Source organism: Sarcophilus harrisii, chromosome 3, assembly GCF_902635505.1.
Source record: "Sarcophilus harrisii chromosome 3, mSarHar1.11, whole genome shotgun sequence".
Lineage (NCBI taxonomy): Eukaryota > Metazoa > Chordata > Mammalia > Dasyuromorphia > Dasyuridae > Sarcophilus > Sarcophilus harrisii.
Window position 1 is genome coordinate 196187068 of NC_045428.1, and position 19145 is coordinate 196206212.

The 19145-nt window shown below is 35.2% G+C and overlaps 1 protein-coding gene across 1 annotated transcript in view; it reads right to left on the reverse strand.

The window, feature by feature from the left end:
- Positions 1-762: 762 nt before the first annotated feature.
- The window catches only part of GRPR (gastrin releasing peptide receptor), a 56152-nt gene continuing 37769 nt past the window's right edge, over positions 763-19145 (reverse strand). Inside the window, exons 2-3 of the mRNA XM_003765545.2 lie at positions 9058-9409; positions 763-1557 (exon numbers count right to left, since the gene is read on the reverse strand). Of these exons, the coding sequence (XP_003765593.1) occupies positions 1165-1557; positions 9058-9409 (745 nt within the window). The 3' untranslated portion in view covers positions 763-1164. The remainder of the gene's footprint in view (positions 1558-9057; positions 9410-19145) is intronic.

Consider the following 19145-nt stretch of genomic DNA (forward strand, 5'->3'; position numbering starts at 1 on the left):
ACAGATGGAGTTTGCTTTGATCTTTGTGGTGTGAGGGAGAAGGAAACATAAGTGAACTACTTTTACCTGTAAACAAATTTTTATTCAAATTCACTTCACTGCTTTCACATTTAAATTAATTGCCTTTATGAGGCAGATACAACAACTCACCCACTCTTTCTTATGCCCTAAATATCACATTTAAAAATTCATGATATAAATAAATACTATATTATACATATTTATATGTATATAAATACACATATTTAGCTCTAGGAAATAGGTAAAAATTTTAAATTAGTGTTTTTTACCTCCTGACAACAAACTGTTTATTTCTACGCAATAGATCTTTTTGGCAACCAAATGAAAAAAGACTACTATCAGATAAGAATTCAGTCTTATGAAGCTATGTGACATACACACAAGAGAAGGAGCAAATAAAAATAATTCTGCATTGTCTGCTTTACCTTGAACTTAGTCAATAAGTATTTATTAAGATCCTGTTATGTAGTAGGCAAGTTGCTAAGCATTGAAGATAACAAGACAAAAAAAACAAAACAGCCTACCTTGAAAAATAAATGTTCAGCAACTTTTATTGCCTCATTTTGTCTGGATTTTCTAATTTGAGAAGGTCCCTTAGCTTGAACACTAAAGCATTAGACAGGTGTACATCAAATGTACTTGCCATGTTTGATTCATAAAAAGTTGCTCTTTACTGAGAACAACAGATGTTTTCCTGGAAAGATAAATCAAATCACATTTTAAACTAATCAGTTTCTATTATTAAAAAAAAACCCTAAAGAAGAAATACTTTATAAAATGAACCATTATCTCTTTTTTTTTGTTTTGCTTTGGAAAACTAAATTGTCACCTATTTGGCTTAAAGCAAATTATGCCTGAAAACTAGAGCTTAGGGTTCATATTTCATGCATTCATATTGCTGAAACATCTCCCTGGGTCAATCACAGTAGAAGATATGAACATAGTGTCATCTCTTTAAAAACACTCACAGCTCTTTCCTTCCTTCTCATCTCCTTTCTGCCAAAACCAATTTCTCTAGGGTTTCAAGTGTTTTCTCCAACATGCAGACCCAAATTGGAGCTGGAGGGAAAGGAGTGAGAGGAGCTAAAAGTCCTGATGGACCCATAGAGAGCCCAGCCTGAAACTACCTTTCCTGAGTCAGATCTACACATAACCCTCATGGCAGACAGGGTTGCCATTGATGAGGCTGAAGGTGGCCACCGACTGGTTGGTGCTCTTGAGTGAGGTCATGCATGTGGTGCTCCTGCCGGTACTCTGAGACCTCCTGAGCAATCCCGGCCCACAGCAGGAGAACTGGGCGTTGAATTGTTTCCTGAAACTCTTGCTCAGCAAGTAGAGAGCAAAGGGGTTGACACAAGAGTTGGCAAAGGCCAGGAGCCGGGCGCAGATGCTGGTGACAAAATGCAGCATGGAGATGTCCACCTCCGAGTAGTGGTAGGAGCGGTACAGGTAGATGATATGGTTGGGCAGCCAGCAGACGGCGAAGAGAGCTACGAACACCAGAACCGTCTTTGCCAGCCGCTTTCTCGATTCGATCTGAACGACCCAAAAAGAGAGAGAGACAAGTAGAAACTCAGGGATTAAAATGCAATTAACTAAGACAGAAAAGGGATAACAATGCATCAGCTGCAAGGAGAGCTTAAAACAAAGCTGATTACATGGCTTAAAGGATTACATATAACAATTTCAACGAGGGCCCGTGAGGGTTTATTGGCTCTGCTAATGCATGGTTCCCCATTCCACTCCTAATATTCCATCTTTCACTTACATGTTAAGGCATCACCTCCCTGCTGTCATGGTCCTCTGAGAACAAAGGGCCAACAACAATATTCATCTCCATTCAGTCCTGACCAGACTGTTACACTGGCTGCTTGCATGACACGCCTCAGGATTCTACCCAGGTCGCTTCTCCGTTTACCTGGCAAGTTGCCCATTTGGACTTCACAGCAGGATTCACAACAGAAATAGGTTAACCCACTATTTCCACCCTCTTGCTCCTTGGACTCAAGCCCTCCAGTACTGCTTTACTGCCTGTGTTAGTGACAACCTCCAGCAGGGGAGGCAAGGGAGGGTAAAAATATTTTGGTAGACTTCATCCACACCTTACATTCTAAGATCCCAGACTCATAATTAAAATGAACCTTGGAGACCAACTAATGCAATTCCTATGCCTTATTCTGTGAGGAAACTGACCACAGAGGGTCAGTAATTTGTCCAATGGGCCGCTGTGAAGACCGAGTCAGCATCCTGGATACTTTAGAATCAGCCAGAGTCAGGATAAGCAAAAGTCCTTGGTCTTTATTCTTGGTCTTTAGGGGTAGAAGTGAATTGTATGGACACAGGATCTCCACAACCTCTCCTCTTTGTCTCCCATCCAGAAGTGACCCTGGATTGTTTTACTCCATCCCCTAATCCCTCCCACAATTCTCTGTATACACCAATTATCGAGCCAGCACAGAATAGTGGGAAGAGCCATTTCCAAGCATATGCTTATTGTCCAATTGGTAATTAGCCTTAAGTGCTTGGTTGTCTGACCTCAGTGCATGAATTCGAGTTTCAGCCCTTTACAAGCCTCAGGTATTAATTTACAATTCTGAACCCTTAGCATACTTTTCATTGCACCATGTTACCACCTCTGAGAGAGGTACCTCTCAGTGTAATATTAGCAATATAGGAAGAAAAAGGTGCAATGGATAGCGCACCAGGCATGGAGTCCAGAAGATTAATCTTCTGATTCAAATCTGGCCTCACACACTTACTAGCTCTAAGTCTGGTTAAGTCACTTAACAGTTTGCCTCATCTGTTTCCTCATCTGTGAAATGATCTGAAGAAGGAAATGCAAATGACTCCAGTATCTTTGCCAAGAAAACCCCACATGGGGTCACAAAGAGTTGGACATGACTGAAATGACTGAACAAGTACAGGAAAGATGATTTGATAGGAAATAGTTATTAATATCCCTACAGAAGTGGCAGGAGTGAGCTTTAGAATAACGGACAATGCTCTGATATTAGCCTTTATCACTGACATGATCCCAAGAGCAGGGGTGACCATACTTTTTAAAAAACCTATATACTAAAATTACCTATATGTGGCAATTTAGAAAGATGGTTCTTTCCCAAACTATTTCTCTAACTCTTTCACTACTGCGGCCCAGAATTCCATTACACCCCATTCAATTTTTGAATTAAAGCCTTGTTGGCATTTCTTACTTGATTACCACTTCTGATCAAATCATAGATTATAAAAGGGAAGGAAAGGTAATTTTTGAATGGGATGTAGGGAAGAGAAAGTCTGGTTGACCTATCACATTGGGGAGTTGTGTGTGGGCACTGAACCCTGGAAGGGGTGGGGTAGGGTGGTATAGAAGTATAGCAAATTACAATTCAATATAAATTATGTGGTAAATGACCTCTTTCAATCTTTTTGCTACATTGAAAAATAGACTCATTAGAAGGAGTTGTGGCACAATTGATAGAGAGCTGATCCTAGAGTTAGAGAGAACTTGGCCCAAGTTTTATTTCTGACACATCCTGGCTGTATGACCCTATTTATGTGTTCTAGGTAACTTTATAAGACTATATATGTCACAGAAATGATGTCAACTTGCATTTGAACAGGGAGTTTTCTTTGAGAGTTTGCTACATCAATGAAATCAAAAATCTGGTCTATATTGATGAAGCATGTCGTTTTGTTTTTGCTATGATAAATCTTCTTTATAATAGATTATTTGGTACCTAAGATGTCTCTTTGGGTTGGATGAGGCTCTCTGCACTCTGTGGTTATGCCATTTCCCATACAATTTATATAGAATCTACTGTACTTACAGTTTACAAACACAGGTTTCAGAGGTGTAAAATCTTTGAACATAATGTTAGATTCAATGACATGGAGTTTTACATAAAAAATGATGATACACATGCATCAAATTGATAGTGTTAGTAAAAAAAAAAAATATATATATATATATATATCAAACTTAATGTAGTGACTGTAAAGAAATAGGTCCACTATTAAATTGTTAACAAAATGATGAATAAATGTTATCTCCCAACAGTCAATAAGTTATAATAATGATCATGCCCTTTGAGCCAATGATCCCATTACTAGGACCATATTAAAAGGATGCTATTAAAGGGAACACAGACACCCACACAAAGAGACACATGCATACACAAACACACACATAACCCCTAGCTATATAGAAATATTTATAGCAGTTTTATTAATAAAATAGCAAAAGACTATAAACACCTGATATATTTAGGAAGTGGGAAATAGCTGGATAAAATGCAGTCTATCAATATAATGAACTATTATTGCACTATAAAAAAGACAAATAAAAAGAAGAGAGAAAAATATGAAAAAACTTATATGAAGTGATTCAGAGTGAAGAAGTGCAGATTCAGAATTATAGACTGCTCTAATTGTAAAAGAATCAACAATGAAATATGGTTATATTAAAGAAAAAGTGGGAGAAGCAGAAATGATATCATTTTTCTAAACTACAAAAAAATTATCTGCCCTTTTAGCAAGCTCTAAATAATTTGAAACTTTTGATTTTACATGAAGTTTTTTCTCATTTGTTTATTTTATTTTTTAAAATGGTTGCTTATAATGGAAAAAAAAATGAAACAATTTACATAAAAGATGTACTTCTCAATAAGCATGGGCAGTCCCTGATCCTGTGGAAACTTTCTGTTTTATGAAGAAATTTAGATGTATCTTTTTGAGGGCCTCTTCCATATGTAATTCCCAAATACTCATGTGAATTTCTATGCCCCATATTTGGGACAGCTATGTGCTGGGCTCCTTGCTGTGACTTCATAGGCCTATGAACTCCATTCAAGGCCTATGCTGAAATAGATCTGGCCTTTCTTCCCAAACCAAGTCACTGGTATGCTAACCCCTCTCTTAACTCTGCAACAAAGTACAAGGTTCAAGCAATTTTTCCTTAACAGGTGGTAGTATTCAAATTCATTGAAAAAAAAAATACAAGCTGGCAGTAAACAATTAAGAAAGAGTTATTGTTGGTTAAATTTACCCTCTACATTCCCTCTCTCAATCAAGTGACTTTCTCTAGATTGGCAAAATCAATTTCCATAAACTGTTTATACTGAATTTTAACAGAGAGCTCTGCATGATGCTGCTCCAGAAAAATGGGAATGGCACCTGAGTAAATGAAAATGGAGGTGTCTTGATTTTTTCTCCTTTTGGTTGTTGATAGTTAATTAAACATATAAATATACTAACTTTAAATAAAATACTAAATTTAAATACATTTAAATACAGTGGATAGAGAGTCAGATTTAGAATTTAGGAAAAATTAGGTTTAAATCCTATATTTGAAGTATATTGGCTATGTAGCTAAGGGAAAGTTATTAACCTTTAATAAATGCCTTAGGTAACTCTTTATGAATATTTATAGAGGTATTAACTTCTGTAAACAAATTTCTTTGCAAGGAAGTCTTTATACCAAATTGTGGTATCCTAAGACTCTTTTAGATCAAAATGTTCATTGTTATAGTACAATGTTTTAATTTCTAATACAATAAATATCAATAGATAAATCCCACATAAAACATTCTTTGGGGTCGTTGATAATTGTAAAAAGGGGTAAAGAAGTCAAAAAGTTTGAGAACTGCTTCCCTACACCGATGAAATCATAGATTTGGACCAAAATAAACAAATGAAAACCCTCAGAAATGCACTACAAATCAAACACTATTATTTTGTGGTATATTTAATTCCCAAAGATCTAAAGGACTGTTTGCCTCATATGACCTCTATATATGGTTTCATGAAAAGTTTCAAATAATATGACTGTCTTGCTTCTGTTGTAAGAGGAAAAGCCTTTTTTTTCCCTAATGCAAGCACAATCAAGGAAAGGGATTTTCTTCCCTGAGGGTTGCTTTCATTGAAGTCTCTCTTCTGAACCTATCACCTCCATAACTTTCACTACAAATTGAATGCTGTAGGTGAGGCCTCCAGTTGAGCCAACTATTTATTGAAATGGTATATGTATTCTTTTCTGCCCTAAAGACTGCAACATTACTAAGAGAAAAAGAATAACTCTCATCAGCAGGATCTCTATTTTTACCAGTTTCTTATCAGAATGATATCATGGGCTTCTCTTTCTTTAGCTGATATTGGTTGCAGGGGGAAATAGGGGAAGAGCATTAAGTGAAAATGAAAAGATGATGGGCAAAATTTCTTTAAATCTTTTACTGGATTCTTATCCGAGAGAAAACAATTATGCACAAAAAGATAGATTATTCTTTCACAACAAAGGAACAATGGTCAACCTTCCTCCTGAGACAGAAGTTCAAGATATTTCAATGTATCCAGCCAGGGCTGAGTTTCTTGGTTCTTGATACATAGCAAAACCAAAGGAAAAGAAGGAAGATTAATATTTTCATTTCATTCATTTTATTACCTCCTCCATGTGATTGTTTACTTTCTTCAATCATAGATTTGGGGTTAGAGGGAATTGTAGTTCAATTCTCTCAAAAAATGGGGAAACTAAGGTTAAGGTACCTTTACAAAGTCACACAGGCAGCAAATAGCAACGTGAGAATTTCAATCTTAAATTCTTTGACTCCAGATTTATCACTCATCTCAAAAGGATTAAATGAGATAATGGATGTGAATATATATATATATATATATATATATATATACATACATATATACATACACACACACACACACAAAGAGAGTGAGAAAACACTATTTCTTGCATGTTGTGCCACAGTTCTCTTTTATTGTCCTGCCACAGTTTCCCTAATTGTTCTGTCTCAATCTCCTTAGTTGCAATGCCCGCTCCAGTTCATTAAGACTGAGGGCCACTTGCTCTAAGGTTATAAATTGTCAATTGTGGGACTCAAGATAAGGGGGAGTTCAGACTTCCTGACTCTTAACTCCTTCTGTCAAGAATTTATGGTCCTCCCCTCTATCCTGTCATTGTTCTTTTTTATCCCAATTTACTAGAATGTCTGGTGCCTCCAACAACCCTGTCAGAATTGGATTGATAGTCTGTTCCCACTCTCAATGTTCTGACCCCACCCCTGCCTTGGTCTATCCCTGTAGCTGAGCCATGTATGTATACATGTCATTGAGAACTCACATTTGGTATTGGATACTTTGAGACGAGAGTCTTGTCCAGTCAATCAATTAAGCTCTCCAAAAAATAAAATATTAAAATTCTCTAATCTCTATCTTGCCTCAGTTTCTCCAACATTACAGCAACTAAGTACTAGAATTAGCTGTTCTAAAAATGAAAGAACTCTGAGCTGGAACTGAAGAAGAGTGGGAATTGAGTCTTAGACTTGATACTTATCAGAAACTTGTTCATCCTTCATTTTCAAAAAGGACCAATGACTTCAGGTATTATGCCAGAGTTTTTTTTTATTGTCCTGACTCAGTTTCTCTAATTATCCTGATCCAGTCCTGACTCAGTTTCTCTAATTGTTATGCTTCAGTTTATAATTATCAGCTCAAAGCTCAGTCCTGCAAAACCTCCCCTCTCTCTTTATCAGAATATTTGATAAGGATAAAAGATCTTATATTTTAGAATATCAGAATGTCTCTCCCCATCCCAAGCTATCAGGATGTCACATACTGTCTTATCAAGATGCCTCTGCCCCCCCCCGAAGTTCCTCCCCCCATTAGGTCATCCTATCTCTGGAGGCTTACCCCCACTCTGTCAGAGTCCCGTTCCCGCTCTCAGCACTCTGACTCTGCTCTTGCCTCAGCCTACCCCCTGAGTCTGAGCCATGTGTATATATGTCATTGAGAACTCATGTTGTTTGCTGGATTCTTGGAGACGATAGTCTCATTCAGCCCTGGGACCAACCATGGATCCATTTGGTCCCAGGAAATCTCTCCTTTTAAAATAAATTATTAAATACTGTCTAATCTCTATCTTGCCTCAATTTCTCTGGCATTATAAGGGAGCTTAACTTGCATATGAATTGGATTTAAGGCAGAGGCACCCCTCAAAGTTGTCAGTTTCATTCTGTTTCAGACTCATCAAAGTGCAGTGGCAATACAAAATTCAAGACAACTGGTTTATATCTATCTGCCAAAATGGCTTTATTGGATTTTATTGTATATGTAAAGCAGGGTAAGGTAAGAGTTGGATGAGAAGTAGGCACCAAAGGTGGATGAGCAGTTTTGAAAAGGAAACCCTCATACCAGAGGTGCTAGTCCTTCCTGAAACTTAGAAACAAGACAAAACAGAAACCCAAGAATCCAATTTCATTATTTTACAGATAAATAAATCCAGAATTTGAACTCGGATCCTCTGCCTTCAAATTCAGTACTTTTCTTATTGCACCACAAACTGTGGCTTTGAATAATCCATTTAACTAATTCTGAGCCTCATTTTAGACATTTACATCATTGTGAAGATAAAATGAGATGATAATAAATGAAATTTTTTAATTGTATGAAATATCATCTATTATTATTTCTTTATCTCTACTAAAATCTCTACTTCCAAAAATAAATAATTTTGACAATAATTTTATTATCTGTCCTTCCCAATACTTCACACAGTGACAAGCAAGACACTAAGAATAAACCTAACTACATTTTCAGGATGTTGGGAGAAGGGAAGCAACCAATATATTTGTCAGCTACCTCCTAAGTCTCAGGTTGAAATTAAATAATTCTTTTAAATTAAAAAAAAAAAGAATTAAAAGAACCTAGATTCTTCTCACAAATAAATCTTCCTTGTCTCATTAATTCTCTCAAAGAATATGATAGTTACTTAATTATCACATATTTAAAAGATGTTAAACTAATTTTACGTGTTAGGGGTACTTAGGTCACCTACACACAAGACAAGGCTTCCTAGAACTTTTAGGCTGACTTGAAACATCTAATCTAAACCTCACCTAATGTATTGTTCATCCAAAAATGCTATGTGTCCAGTATGGAACCTCAGGATTTTTTGTTTATCTATATATTATTCATAAGTTGCCAAAAAGATCCCTTTCATGGATAATAATAAATACATCTTTAAAAACCTACCTGTCTTCTGACATGTATGTTTCCTTCCACTGGCAAATTGTAAGCACTTCGGATCAAATTCTTGGCAATGAAATAATAATAAACAGAAATGATGAGCAAGGGAATAATGTAGAAGATCAGGAAGGAAGCCGTTGAATGGATTTTGGGGTGCAATTCATTGGAATGAGGATATGGTGCACAACTGACAAAGGTTTGATTGGTGCTCTGTTCATAAAAAGGGTGCAGATCGGAAAACACCGCTTCAGGAATGGCGAGCATCATGGAGATGATCCAGATAAAAGCTGCTTTTAAGCAGATCTTCAACAGGGCATGGGAGGCTTGGATATCCATTGGTCGAACAATAGCTTTATATCTAGGGCCAAGAAAGACAAACCATTAATTCTCTGAGAGTCATCTTTTTATTTTTACTTTATTCCATGCACTTTCATCACAAAGCATTTATCAATGTGATGTCATTTGTATACTTTGTGGAAGATAAAATTATTTTAAGAAAAACAAAGACAAGATCACTTTGATTTTTTTTTCAGGGGGTTTTGTGACAGAGTGCAAGACTTAGAGTCCAGAAAGATTCCAAAGCTTGTCTTTGCTTGGCTGTTACCATAGCTTTGTTATGGAACCTTCTTGAGCCTCAGTTACTTCATCTAAAAAATGGGGATAAAACTATTTGTCACTTGAATCCATCAGTATTGTTATGATAATAAAATAAAATGAAATAGTGTCCATAAGAAGCATTATAAGACGTTAAAATATTTGTTATGTTCAACCACTTATAAGATGTATATAGATGTGATATATAAGTAGAGAGAATAGTTTTTAACCTAAGGCAAATTTTAAATACTTAAATACTTTTGGTATTTGAAAACTGCCTTTTCAGTTTGAGAGAAAATATTGAATCAGGCAAGACATACATGACTTAGCATCATAAATTCAGAGGTAGAAAGAACCTTGGAGGTCATCCTGTCCAACTCTTTCACTTTACAGGTGAGAAATTGGGATCTAAATAGGTGACTTGAATCACTTAAAATAATACAGGTCTTAAATGGCAGATGTGGACTAAGGTTGTCTTAGTCCAAATCCATCAGGTACATCATTAGCACATTAGCCTCATTATTAGCACAAGCTGCTCCATAATGAAAGTTAGGATCCTATGGTTACAACTTGGAGCTTAATGCTTTGTCAGGGATAGAAGCATGCCTCCCTGAGTTTTGGAATTCCAGAATAAAGCCTTGATCTATCAGGGCGGGGTATGGCTTTAGTGCTGGTAAAGGAGCAAGGGAATTTACTGCTATCTTCTCTATCATGGTATTCTATAATACAGCACCTCCTTTTCCTTCTTCTCTTCTCCCCCATAGTATTTCAGATCTAGTATATTTTGACAATTTTCATTAATTCAGTATAATTCTTCTTGTAGACTTTCTTTTCATCATTTAATTTTATTCTTGCTTGCTTGGTATATAAGGAAGGAGTTGCCATGTTTAATATTCAAACTGTGAATATTGGCAGCCTGAGATGCCTCTGAATCTTTTCTAGCGTCTATTCATACTCTGAAAGAAAATATATGATGAAAAGATTCATTTTCATTGAATTCAAAATTAATTTTAGATAAGATGGAAAGAAAGTACTATGAATTATTGAATTCATAGTGGTTATTTTTTATTCAATAGATATTCTTCATTTACTATCATCAGAGTCAGACCCAGCATTGATAGAACAACCCTGAGATGCCAATATTTAGGTGGTATGCCTCTACCCCTGGCATAGGATCAACTTGCCTAACCAGTACCTTTCACTGGTTAAGTTGCTCTGACAACCATCTACTTCCTTGACAAGGTTAGATGTTCTAATGAGGATGGACTCTTTTTTCCCAGGACTACCTCCAGTATACTTTCTGGTCTAAGGCCCTTGATCATAAGGAGAACTGATGGCAAGCCCAGCAAAATCTTTGAAGACAATGATTTTCTCATACTTTGGCAGTTAGTCACCAAGGATAGTACCCAGAACAGAATCAGTGCTCACTGGATAGTCCCGAATTCAATGTTTTCTATTATTAGATAGACTTTCTTGAAATGGAAATTAATTGTTACATATATTGAAGCCTCTCTTACATTCTGTTGTGCACATGACAATGTTTTTTCTCCCTTTCCTTTTTTTTTCATTTTCTATTTGTTTTAAATAAATACATTTGAAAAGAAAAGAATATACTCTCACACACACACACACACACACACACACACACACACAAATCAGTGCTCAAAGCTTTGGATAAAATAAATAATCAGTCTCTTAACATTATGCCCAACCCCTCTTTCTTCACCTGTTGGGATCAATTGAGGGGGGTTCCTTCTCAGAATAGGGATCTGCATAGACACTGGCACAACATTGTTATGATAAACTTGGAGTGAATTTAACTTTTCTATACTGGGAACTCTCCATGTACTAGCTAATCAATTTTACTCCAGCTCATCTTTACCTGTGTTTTAAAATTGCTTTTTCCCTATGCAAATCCACTTCCTTGCTATATCTCCCCATGTTCTCCTCTCTGTCCAATCCAGCCCTTCTTCCTAATTTTTCTATTCTCTCTGACCTCTGTTTATATGATGTCCAGGTTATTGCTATAAACACTCTTTTATGTTAGATCTTTTCTTATATTTCTTCCTCATAGTCCCTTCACATCTTCTATACTCATTGAACCTTAGCTTTCTCCTGAAAATGCCACAGCCAGGGTCATATAGTCAGTAGGAATCAGAGACATCACTTGAACCCAGCTTCTTAGAGCTCTGAGGTACCCTGTCTATCTAGTACAACATCTTCTTCTCACAGTTAAGAAATAAGGACCTTTGGTAATAGGATTTTTATGTACTGGTTAAAATTTGTCATGAACCAGTGGCAGTCCATAGATGAGAATATGTGAATCACTGACCTTTATGAATCATTTCACATTTATAAATAGATCTCAGCTGTTAGTAATCTTTTGTTGGGGTATGTTTTATTTTTTTTTACTTGAATTATAACCTTCTTGAGGACAATGAGTATGTCCAACTTCGCAAATTTGTTTGGTTAGATTTACATTATTGTATATTATATATTATATTATAGTATATATATAGTATATAGTATATATATTTATATTATATTATATATTACAGTACATAGAGAGATGATGATAAGAGGGACATATATGGTACTGTGAGAAGAGTATTATATATGAAGTTCTGGCTTTGAAACTTTTTATCCGTTATCTTGAATAAGTTACTTTATTGAAAGTTATGGGAACCATTGTTCCCAGCCCAGTTTGTCAGTCATTTTGAGGGAAGATGTTACCCAGTCTCTTGATATTTGTCATGGCATATCACCCCCTTACCTTTGACTTCTGTATTTCTACCTGCAGATTGTCACATTCTTGCTGCCTTGGGGAGGAGCTGGGATACAAAGCTCTTTTGCTCAACCTCTTTTGCTAAAGTAGAACTATCTGAATTGTCTTAATTTTAAATTTTAAATTTTAAAATTAAACCTATAAGAGCTGGCACCACCTTGAAGTCATTGCTGATCTTCAGTGATCAGCCTCTCAGTATGTTGCTACCTTGATGTACTTATAATAAACTCCTTTTAATTTTCTTTTTCCTGAGTTTTGCCTCATTAATCAAGGTGAAAGCCTAAATTAAGAATGTTCCTTTTAACAACTCTTCCTTCCTCATCCGTAAAATGAGGCAGTTGTATTGGATAAAGTCTAAGGTCCCCTTCAGCTCAAAATCTATGATTCTATTTTATATCTACCATGAAATGGAAGTTAAATAGATCATGCTTTCTTCTTTACCAAAACAAACAAACAAACAAAAACCTACATTCCTGCTTTGCTTTTTCTTATAGAAAACTTGAAGTGGAGGGATTAATTTTCTTGCATCCTGAGCTCCAGCATCTTTAGGTATAGATAGAATGACTGACTAAATGAAAGAATGAAAAAGCACTTAGTAAGTCTTCACTATATGCAAAGCAGCATTGTTAAAGATCCCAGTACTTCTTTGTTTAACTATCCATGATTCCCCACTGAAAATAGAAGGCTTGTAAGTTGTTTATTTTTATCTCTGCTCTATATAGAATGCAAGGTTCTGGAGAATACATCTACATATAAATATATATGCATATATATACATATGTATATGTTCACTTAAGGATAAAATAAGTTTGCTCCTATGAATATTGAACTATGTCTGCAACTATTTATGCAAACAAAAAAACAAATACATTTTTTTGCCTTCCCCTCCCCTGCCCTGGGGAAAATTTCATGAAGAAAGGACTTATATAACTGAAGAAAAGTGTTTTGAAGAAATGACTTTTATAAACACAGAGTAATGATTATATTGGCATATAACCTAAATATGTTCTACTGCCTAATTCAATGAAATCTCATTAGCAGAGCAATATGTTATAGTGTACAGAGTTCAGAATTTGGATCTAGGAAGACCTGAATCCAAATCCTTCTTCAGATACATACAAGCTTTGTGATACTGGGGAAGTCATTAAAATTCTTTGAGTGAGCATGTTTCCTTCCTCATCTAGCGAATGGAAATAATAACAGCACCTAAACTCAAATGTTCTCGATTGTAAATGCACATCATCTTTGTTATTTTTATTGTTTTATGTTTGGTTTCATTCAAAGTAGAGAAATTATCAATCAGCTTTTAAAAGGAAAATTCTTTGTTGGGGCTTTCTCCCTGATTAAGAAAGCAAAACTCAAGACAAAGAGAATTAAAAGGAGTTTCTTAAAATACCTCATGGTAGCAACTAATAATTAAAGATCAGCAAGGTATTCAAGGTGGAACCAGTTTTTCTGATAACTTTTGGAATGAGATAAAGACAATACTGATAGGCCTTGCCAGAAAAAGGGATAGTTTATCACACCTCAGCACCTACCAGTTGCCTATCTCTGAGGGCAAACAGGCAGGAGCTAAATGATAAATAGCAGGTGGCTAGAGACTGTATGATACTTCCTCCAACAGAGCCTCCTTCAGCTGAGCTTCCTCCAACACTGATCAAATGGCAGGACAGAGAACAATGGGTCACTGAGGCAGTATAATTTCAATATATTCTCCTGTTCAGGAACGGGTAGGCAATAGTCCTGCTGTAATATGTCTTCATTAGTTCATAACTGGAATAATCTGTCTAGTTCTTGGTATCAAATTTTAGTTTTCTATGACTTAGGATAAGATTTTTGTAAAAATATACATAGACATAGAAAATATATAGAAATAAATGGAAGGGCATATATAGATATCAATATATGATACAGAAAAACAAGTATACTTTTCAGTATTTCTATTCAATAATTGTCTTAGTACTATCAAGCTTTGTTTTTCCACCATTCTTTTTAAATTTATTATTTTCTTCCTTTTCATCTTTTTGTCTGACTTGTTAAGTTCATAAACACTTAGTGTCTTACTATGAAAATCTTTTCCCTGAAGTTCTTAGCTGCTATACAATACAGTGCATATATATTTAATACTCATATTAATTCATTATTTAAGTTAGCTTTCAATTTAATGTTCTTTTTCTTGGCAGAATATTTTTTCCCAATTACCTAAAATCAGGATTGTGACTCCTACATTTTTAAATTCATCTAAATCATAATAGATTTTATTTCACACTGTCATTTTAACTCTTGTGTGTTTTTATGTCTTGACAATGTTTAGTTTTTCATATGTAGCCATAATTCATCATTGGAATAAATTTTTTAATTGATTCATTCTCTCTCTTCCATTTTATAGTAATATTTATTTCATTAATATTAATTTAATTTTAAAATTTTATTTAATTTAATATTAAATGTTATAATTATTAAGTCTCTGTTTCCCTCCACCAAATTTTATTATTTAGTATTTAATTTATTACTTAAAGAGGTCCTAAAATATGTTTGATTATAACAATCTGATTCAATTCTTCTTCCATAGACACATGCCCCCATCTACTTTCTATCCCAAATCTTGATTCTTTGACTATACTTTTATTCTCTCTGCTCCCTCCTTTTCCCTTTCCTCACCTCTCTCTCTTTCTCTCTTTCTCTCTCTGTTTCCTCTCATATTTTCCCTCCTTCCCTCTCTCTCATGCTTTTCCCTTTCCTCTTTCTCACCTTACTTTTTATCTCCCTCCACCTTTCTCTTACCCAGACCACCTCCCTTTTTGTCTGAGTGACAATCCATTCTAAGATATTTAGAAATTCTTACCTTTACTAGATTACTCTCATAACCGATTTCCTTTCATGTGAATTGTCTAAACACTTTTTTTGTCTTAATATTCTATTCATCCTCACGCAGAGTGAAACTTCTAAAAGATTTTTGAAATCATGTCTTATTATGGTTCCCCATACTATTCCATCCTTCCAACCCTACTCTTGTTTTATAAATGTATTTATAAATTGTTAGCATAAGGTAACAATATTGGAAGTAAGATTGCAAAAGAGGAACAAAAAGTTATTTACAAATTGTCCCATAAATTAGGGGAGTATAGGAGCCATTAGCAATTTCCTAATAAATTAACTCAGGCCATATCCTGAGACTATGTGCTAAATTAGAGGAACCCATTAAAATAGAGGAAGGTGTTGGTCCTGTTAATTGCTTGTGGTCTACAAGCTTCAGATATACAGACATACAGTAGGACCAGCAAAACACCAGAAAGACATTATGTAAATGAGGAAGTATGACTGTGGTACTGATAATTTTGAGATAATGTTGATCTATTAATGAACTAAGTGAAAGTAGTAATAAGAGTAATCTATCCCCTACCACCAAAACTATAAAGATGGGACCCCAAAGTCCTGGTTCCTGAGCACTCCTTCATTTGCTATGAGTTTATACTGCCTAAGTACTCCCAAATCTGATCAGTGGTTAACTGATTATGTTAACAGTGGAAAACAAATGATTAACTCTTATCCCCTCCCTGTCTCCATTCTCTTCCCCACTGCTGTTCCTTGTCCCCAACCATTTGCCTCTTTATTCTTGGTGTCTTATTAAAATACGATTGAAGTATTATTCTTCACTTGCTGTCTTCATCTTTCCTGGATAGTATATAATGAACTGCATGGACATGTTTGCCCTGACACAAAGGGATTTCTTTGTAATTCTTTCCTTTTTTTCATAGGCTGGAAACAGTAAGACTGGGACTAAATTTTGTCTTACAGCTGACCCCATCATGAATAAGCATGGTGCAGTGAATTCACTGATATAAAGCAAAGATGAGCAAATGAACTTTGTGTCTCCCAGAAGGGATTTTTCTATTACTTGGGTCACAATAAGTTTATTATTAATGCAAAGACAGTAATCACATATCCTACTTTGCATAGCCCAGGTAAGAACATGGTTATATATATATATATATATATCACAAGCTAATTGTACAATATTTCAGAGTCTGGCCAAGTCAACAAATATTTACTAAGTGTTGAAAGAACTAACTGACTATAAAGCTAGATAATATCCCAAGGAGGGACACCAGGATGGTAGAAAGCCTCAAGGATTGTAACATCTTGAGGATTGATTGAGGGAACCAGGGATGTGAATCCTTGAGAAGAGAAGGAAATTGTAAAAATAAATTAGAAAACTTTTTTACAGTCAAATTGAGTCAATTGAGCTTCAATTCTCCTTGCCAATGGCTACATAACTAGTAAGTATATCAGAATGGATTTGAACACTGGTTTATTTTGATTACAACTCCCAGTGCTCTATTAGTTGTCTTCTTTTGCTAACATAGTAAATGCTTCATTGAACACAAGTAAATTGTTGGGGGCTAGAATTTGAATCCTTTTTTTTATATTTAATAGCCTTTTATTTACAGGTTATATGCATGGGTAACTTTACAGCATTAACAATTGCTAAACCTCTTGTTCCAATTTTTCACCTCTTACCCCCACCCCCTCCCCCAGATGGCAGGATGACCAGTAGATGTTAAATATATTAAAATATAAATTAGATACACAATAAGTATACATGACCAAACCGTTATTTTGCTGTACAAAACGAATCAGACTCTGAAATATTGTACAATTAGCTTGTGAAGGAAATCAAAAATGCAGGTGTGCATAAATATAGGGATTGGGAATTCAATGTAATGGTTTTTAGTCATCTCCCAGAGTTCTTTTTCTGGGTATAGCTAGTTCAGTTCATTACTGCTCCATTAGAAATGATTTGGTTGATCTCGTTGCTGAGGATGGCCAGGTCCATCAGAACTGGTCATCATATAGTATTGTTGTTGAAGTATATAATGATCTCCTGGTCCTGCTCATTTCACTCAGCATCAGTTCATGTAAGTCTCTCCAGGCCTTTCTGAAATCATCCTGTTGGTCATTTCTTACAGAACAATAATTTTCCATAATATTCATATACCACAATTTATTCAGCCATTCTCCAACTGATGTGCATCCATTCAGTTTCCAGTTTCTAGCCACTACAAATGGGGCTGCCACAAACATTCGTGCACATACAGGTCCCTTTCCCTTCTTTATAATCTCTTTGGGATATAAGCCCAGTAGTAACACTGCTGGGTCAAAGGGTATGCACAGTTTGATAACTTTTTGAGCATAGTTCCAAACTACTCTCCAGAATGGTTGGATTTCTTCACAACTCCACCAACAATGCATCAATGTCCCAGTTTTCCCACATCCCCTCCAACAATCATCATTATTTTTTCCTGTCATCTTAGCCAATCTGACAGATGTGTAGTGGTATCTTAGAGTTGTCTTAATTTGCATTTCTCTGATTAATAATGACTTGGAGCATCTTTTCATATGACTAGAAATAGTTTCAATTTCTTCATCTGAGAATTGTCTATTCATATCCTTTGACCATTTTTCAATTGGAGAATGGCTTAATTTTTTATAAATTAGAGTTAATTCTCTATATATTTTGGAAATGAGGCCTTTATCAGAACCGTTGACTATAAAAATATTTTCACAGTTTATTGCTTCCCTTCTAATCTTGTCTGCATTAGTTTTGTTTGTACAAAAACTTTTCAGTTTGGTATAATTGAAATTTTCTATTTTGTGATCAGTAATGATCTCTAGTAGAATTTGAATCCTTATCTCCTTCAAATACTCTTTCTTCTATGCCTTGTTAATTGCACAAAACACAAATACTTGGATACTAAAAGAAGAAGCTAGTCATTTTGAATATAATTTTCTCTGAGAAAATGAAAAAGGGGCTCAGGTCTTGCCCTAAGTGAGAAATGAAGTAGGCAAAATTGTCTTTGGTATATCCAGTATCTGGAGAAGGAAATGGCAAACCATGACAGTATTTTTGCCAAGAAACCTCATCGTCAATATGATTCATGGGTTCACAAACTGAATGACTCAACAACATTCAGTCTCACTTTCTAGAACACTCCCACCCACCTAGTGTCTTAAACTCTATTAAAATGTGCTCTCAGATGTATATTAGTACCAGTCATTTATCTTGCTGATATATAGGAGTACCCTATCTAAAGAAGTTCATTATGAAAAGTCAACGATAAAAAGTTATTATTTATTATTTTATTGCAAATATAATAATATTATGGAGAGGAAGCAATTAGTGCTATCAGAACAATATAATAAGCCAAACAGAATTACAAAGAAGTTTCAGGATAGAATAATGAGGTTTGATTGTTGTATAATCAATTGAGATTACATATTGAGGTTTGATTATTTGATTAATGAAATCAATGCAAAAAGATGTCAATTGGAGCAACATTGTGTAACATGTGCCCATATTGATATTTTAATGTTTATCTCTTTATGAAATGGAATGGTAAAAAAAATTCTTTTCCCCCAAGAATAGCCAACATGTTAGATACTTCCCTATCTAGGAGCCATTGGTAAATGCTGGAAAATGGAATGAGAAAAGGATAGATAGCATGGAGAAGAAGAATAGGAAGAAATAGTGGCTTGGACACTGTGTGAGAGGCAACATGTGTTGGTAAAAGAAAAACATATATATATATAGCATTGTCTTTAGAAGCAAAAGCTTTGGATTTGAATCCTGGTTCTGTCACTTTCTGTGGGACCTGGGGCCACTGAATCACTCTGAGATCTGAAACTATTGTAAAAAATTTTTAAAAGAAGTTGT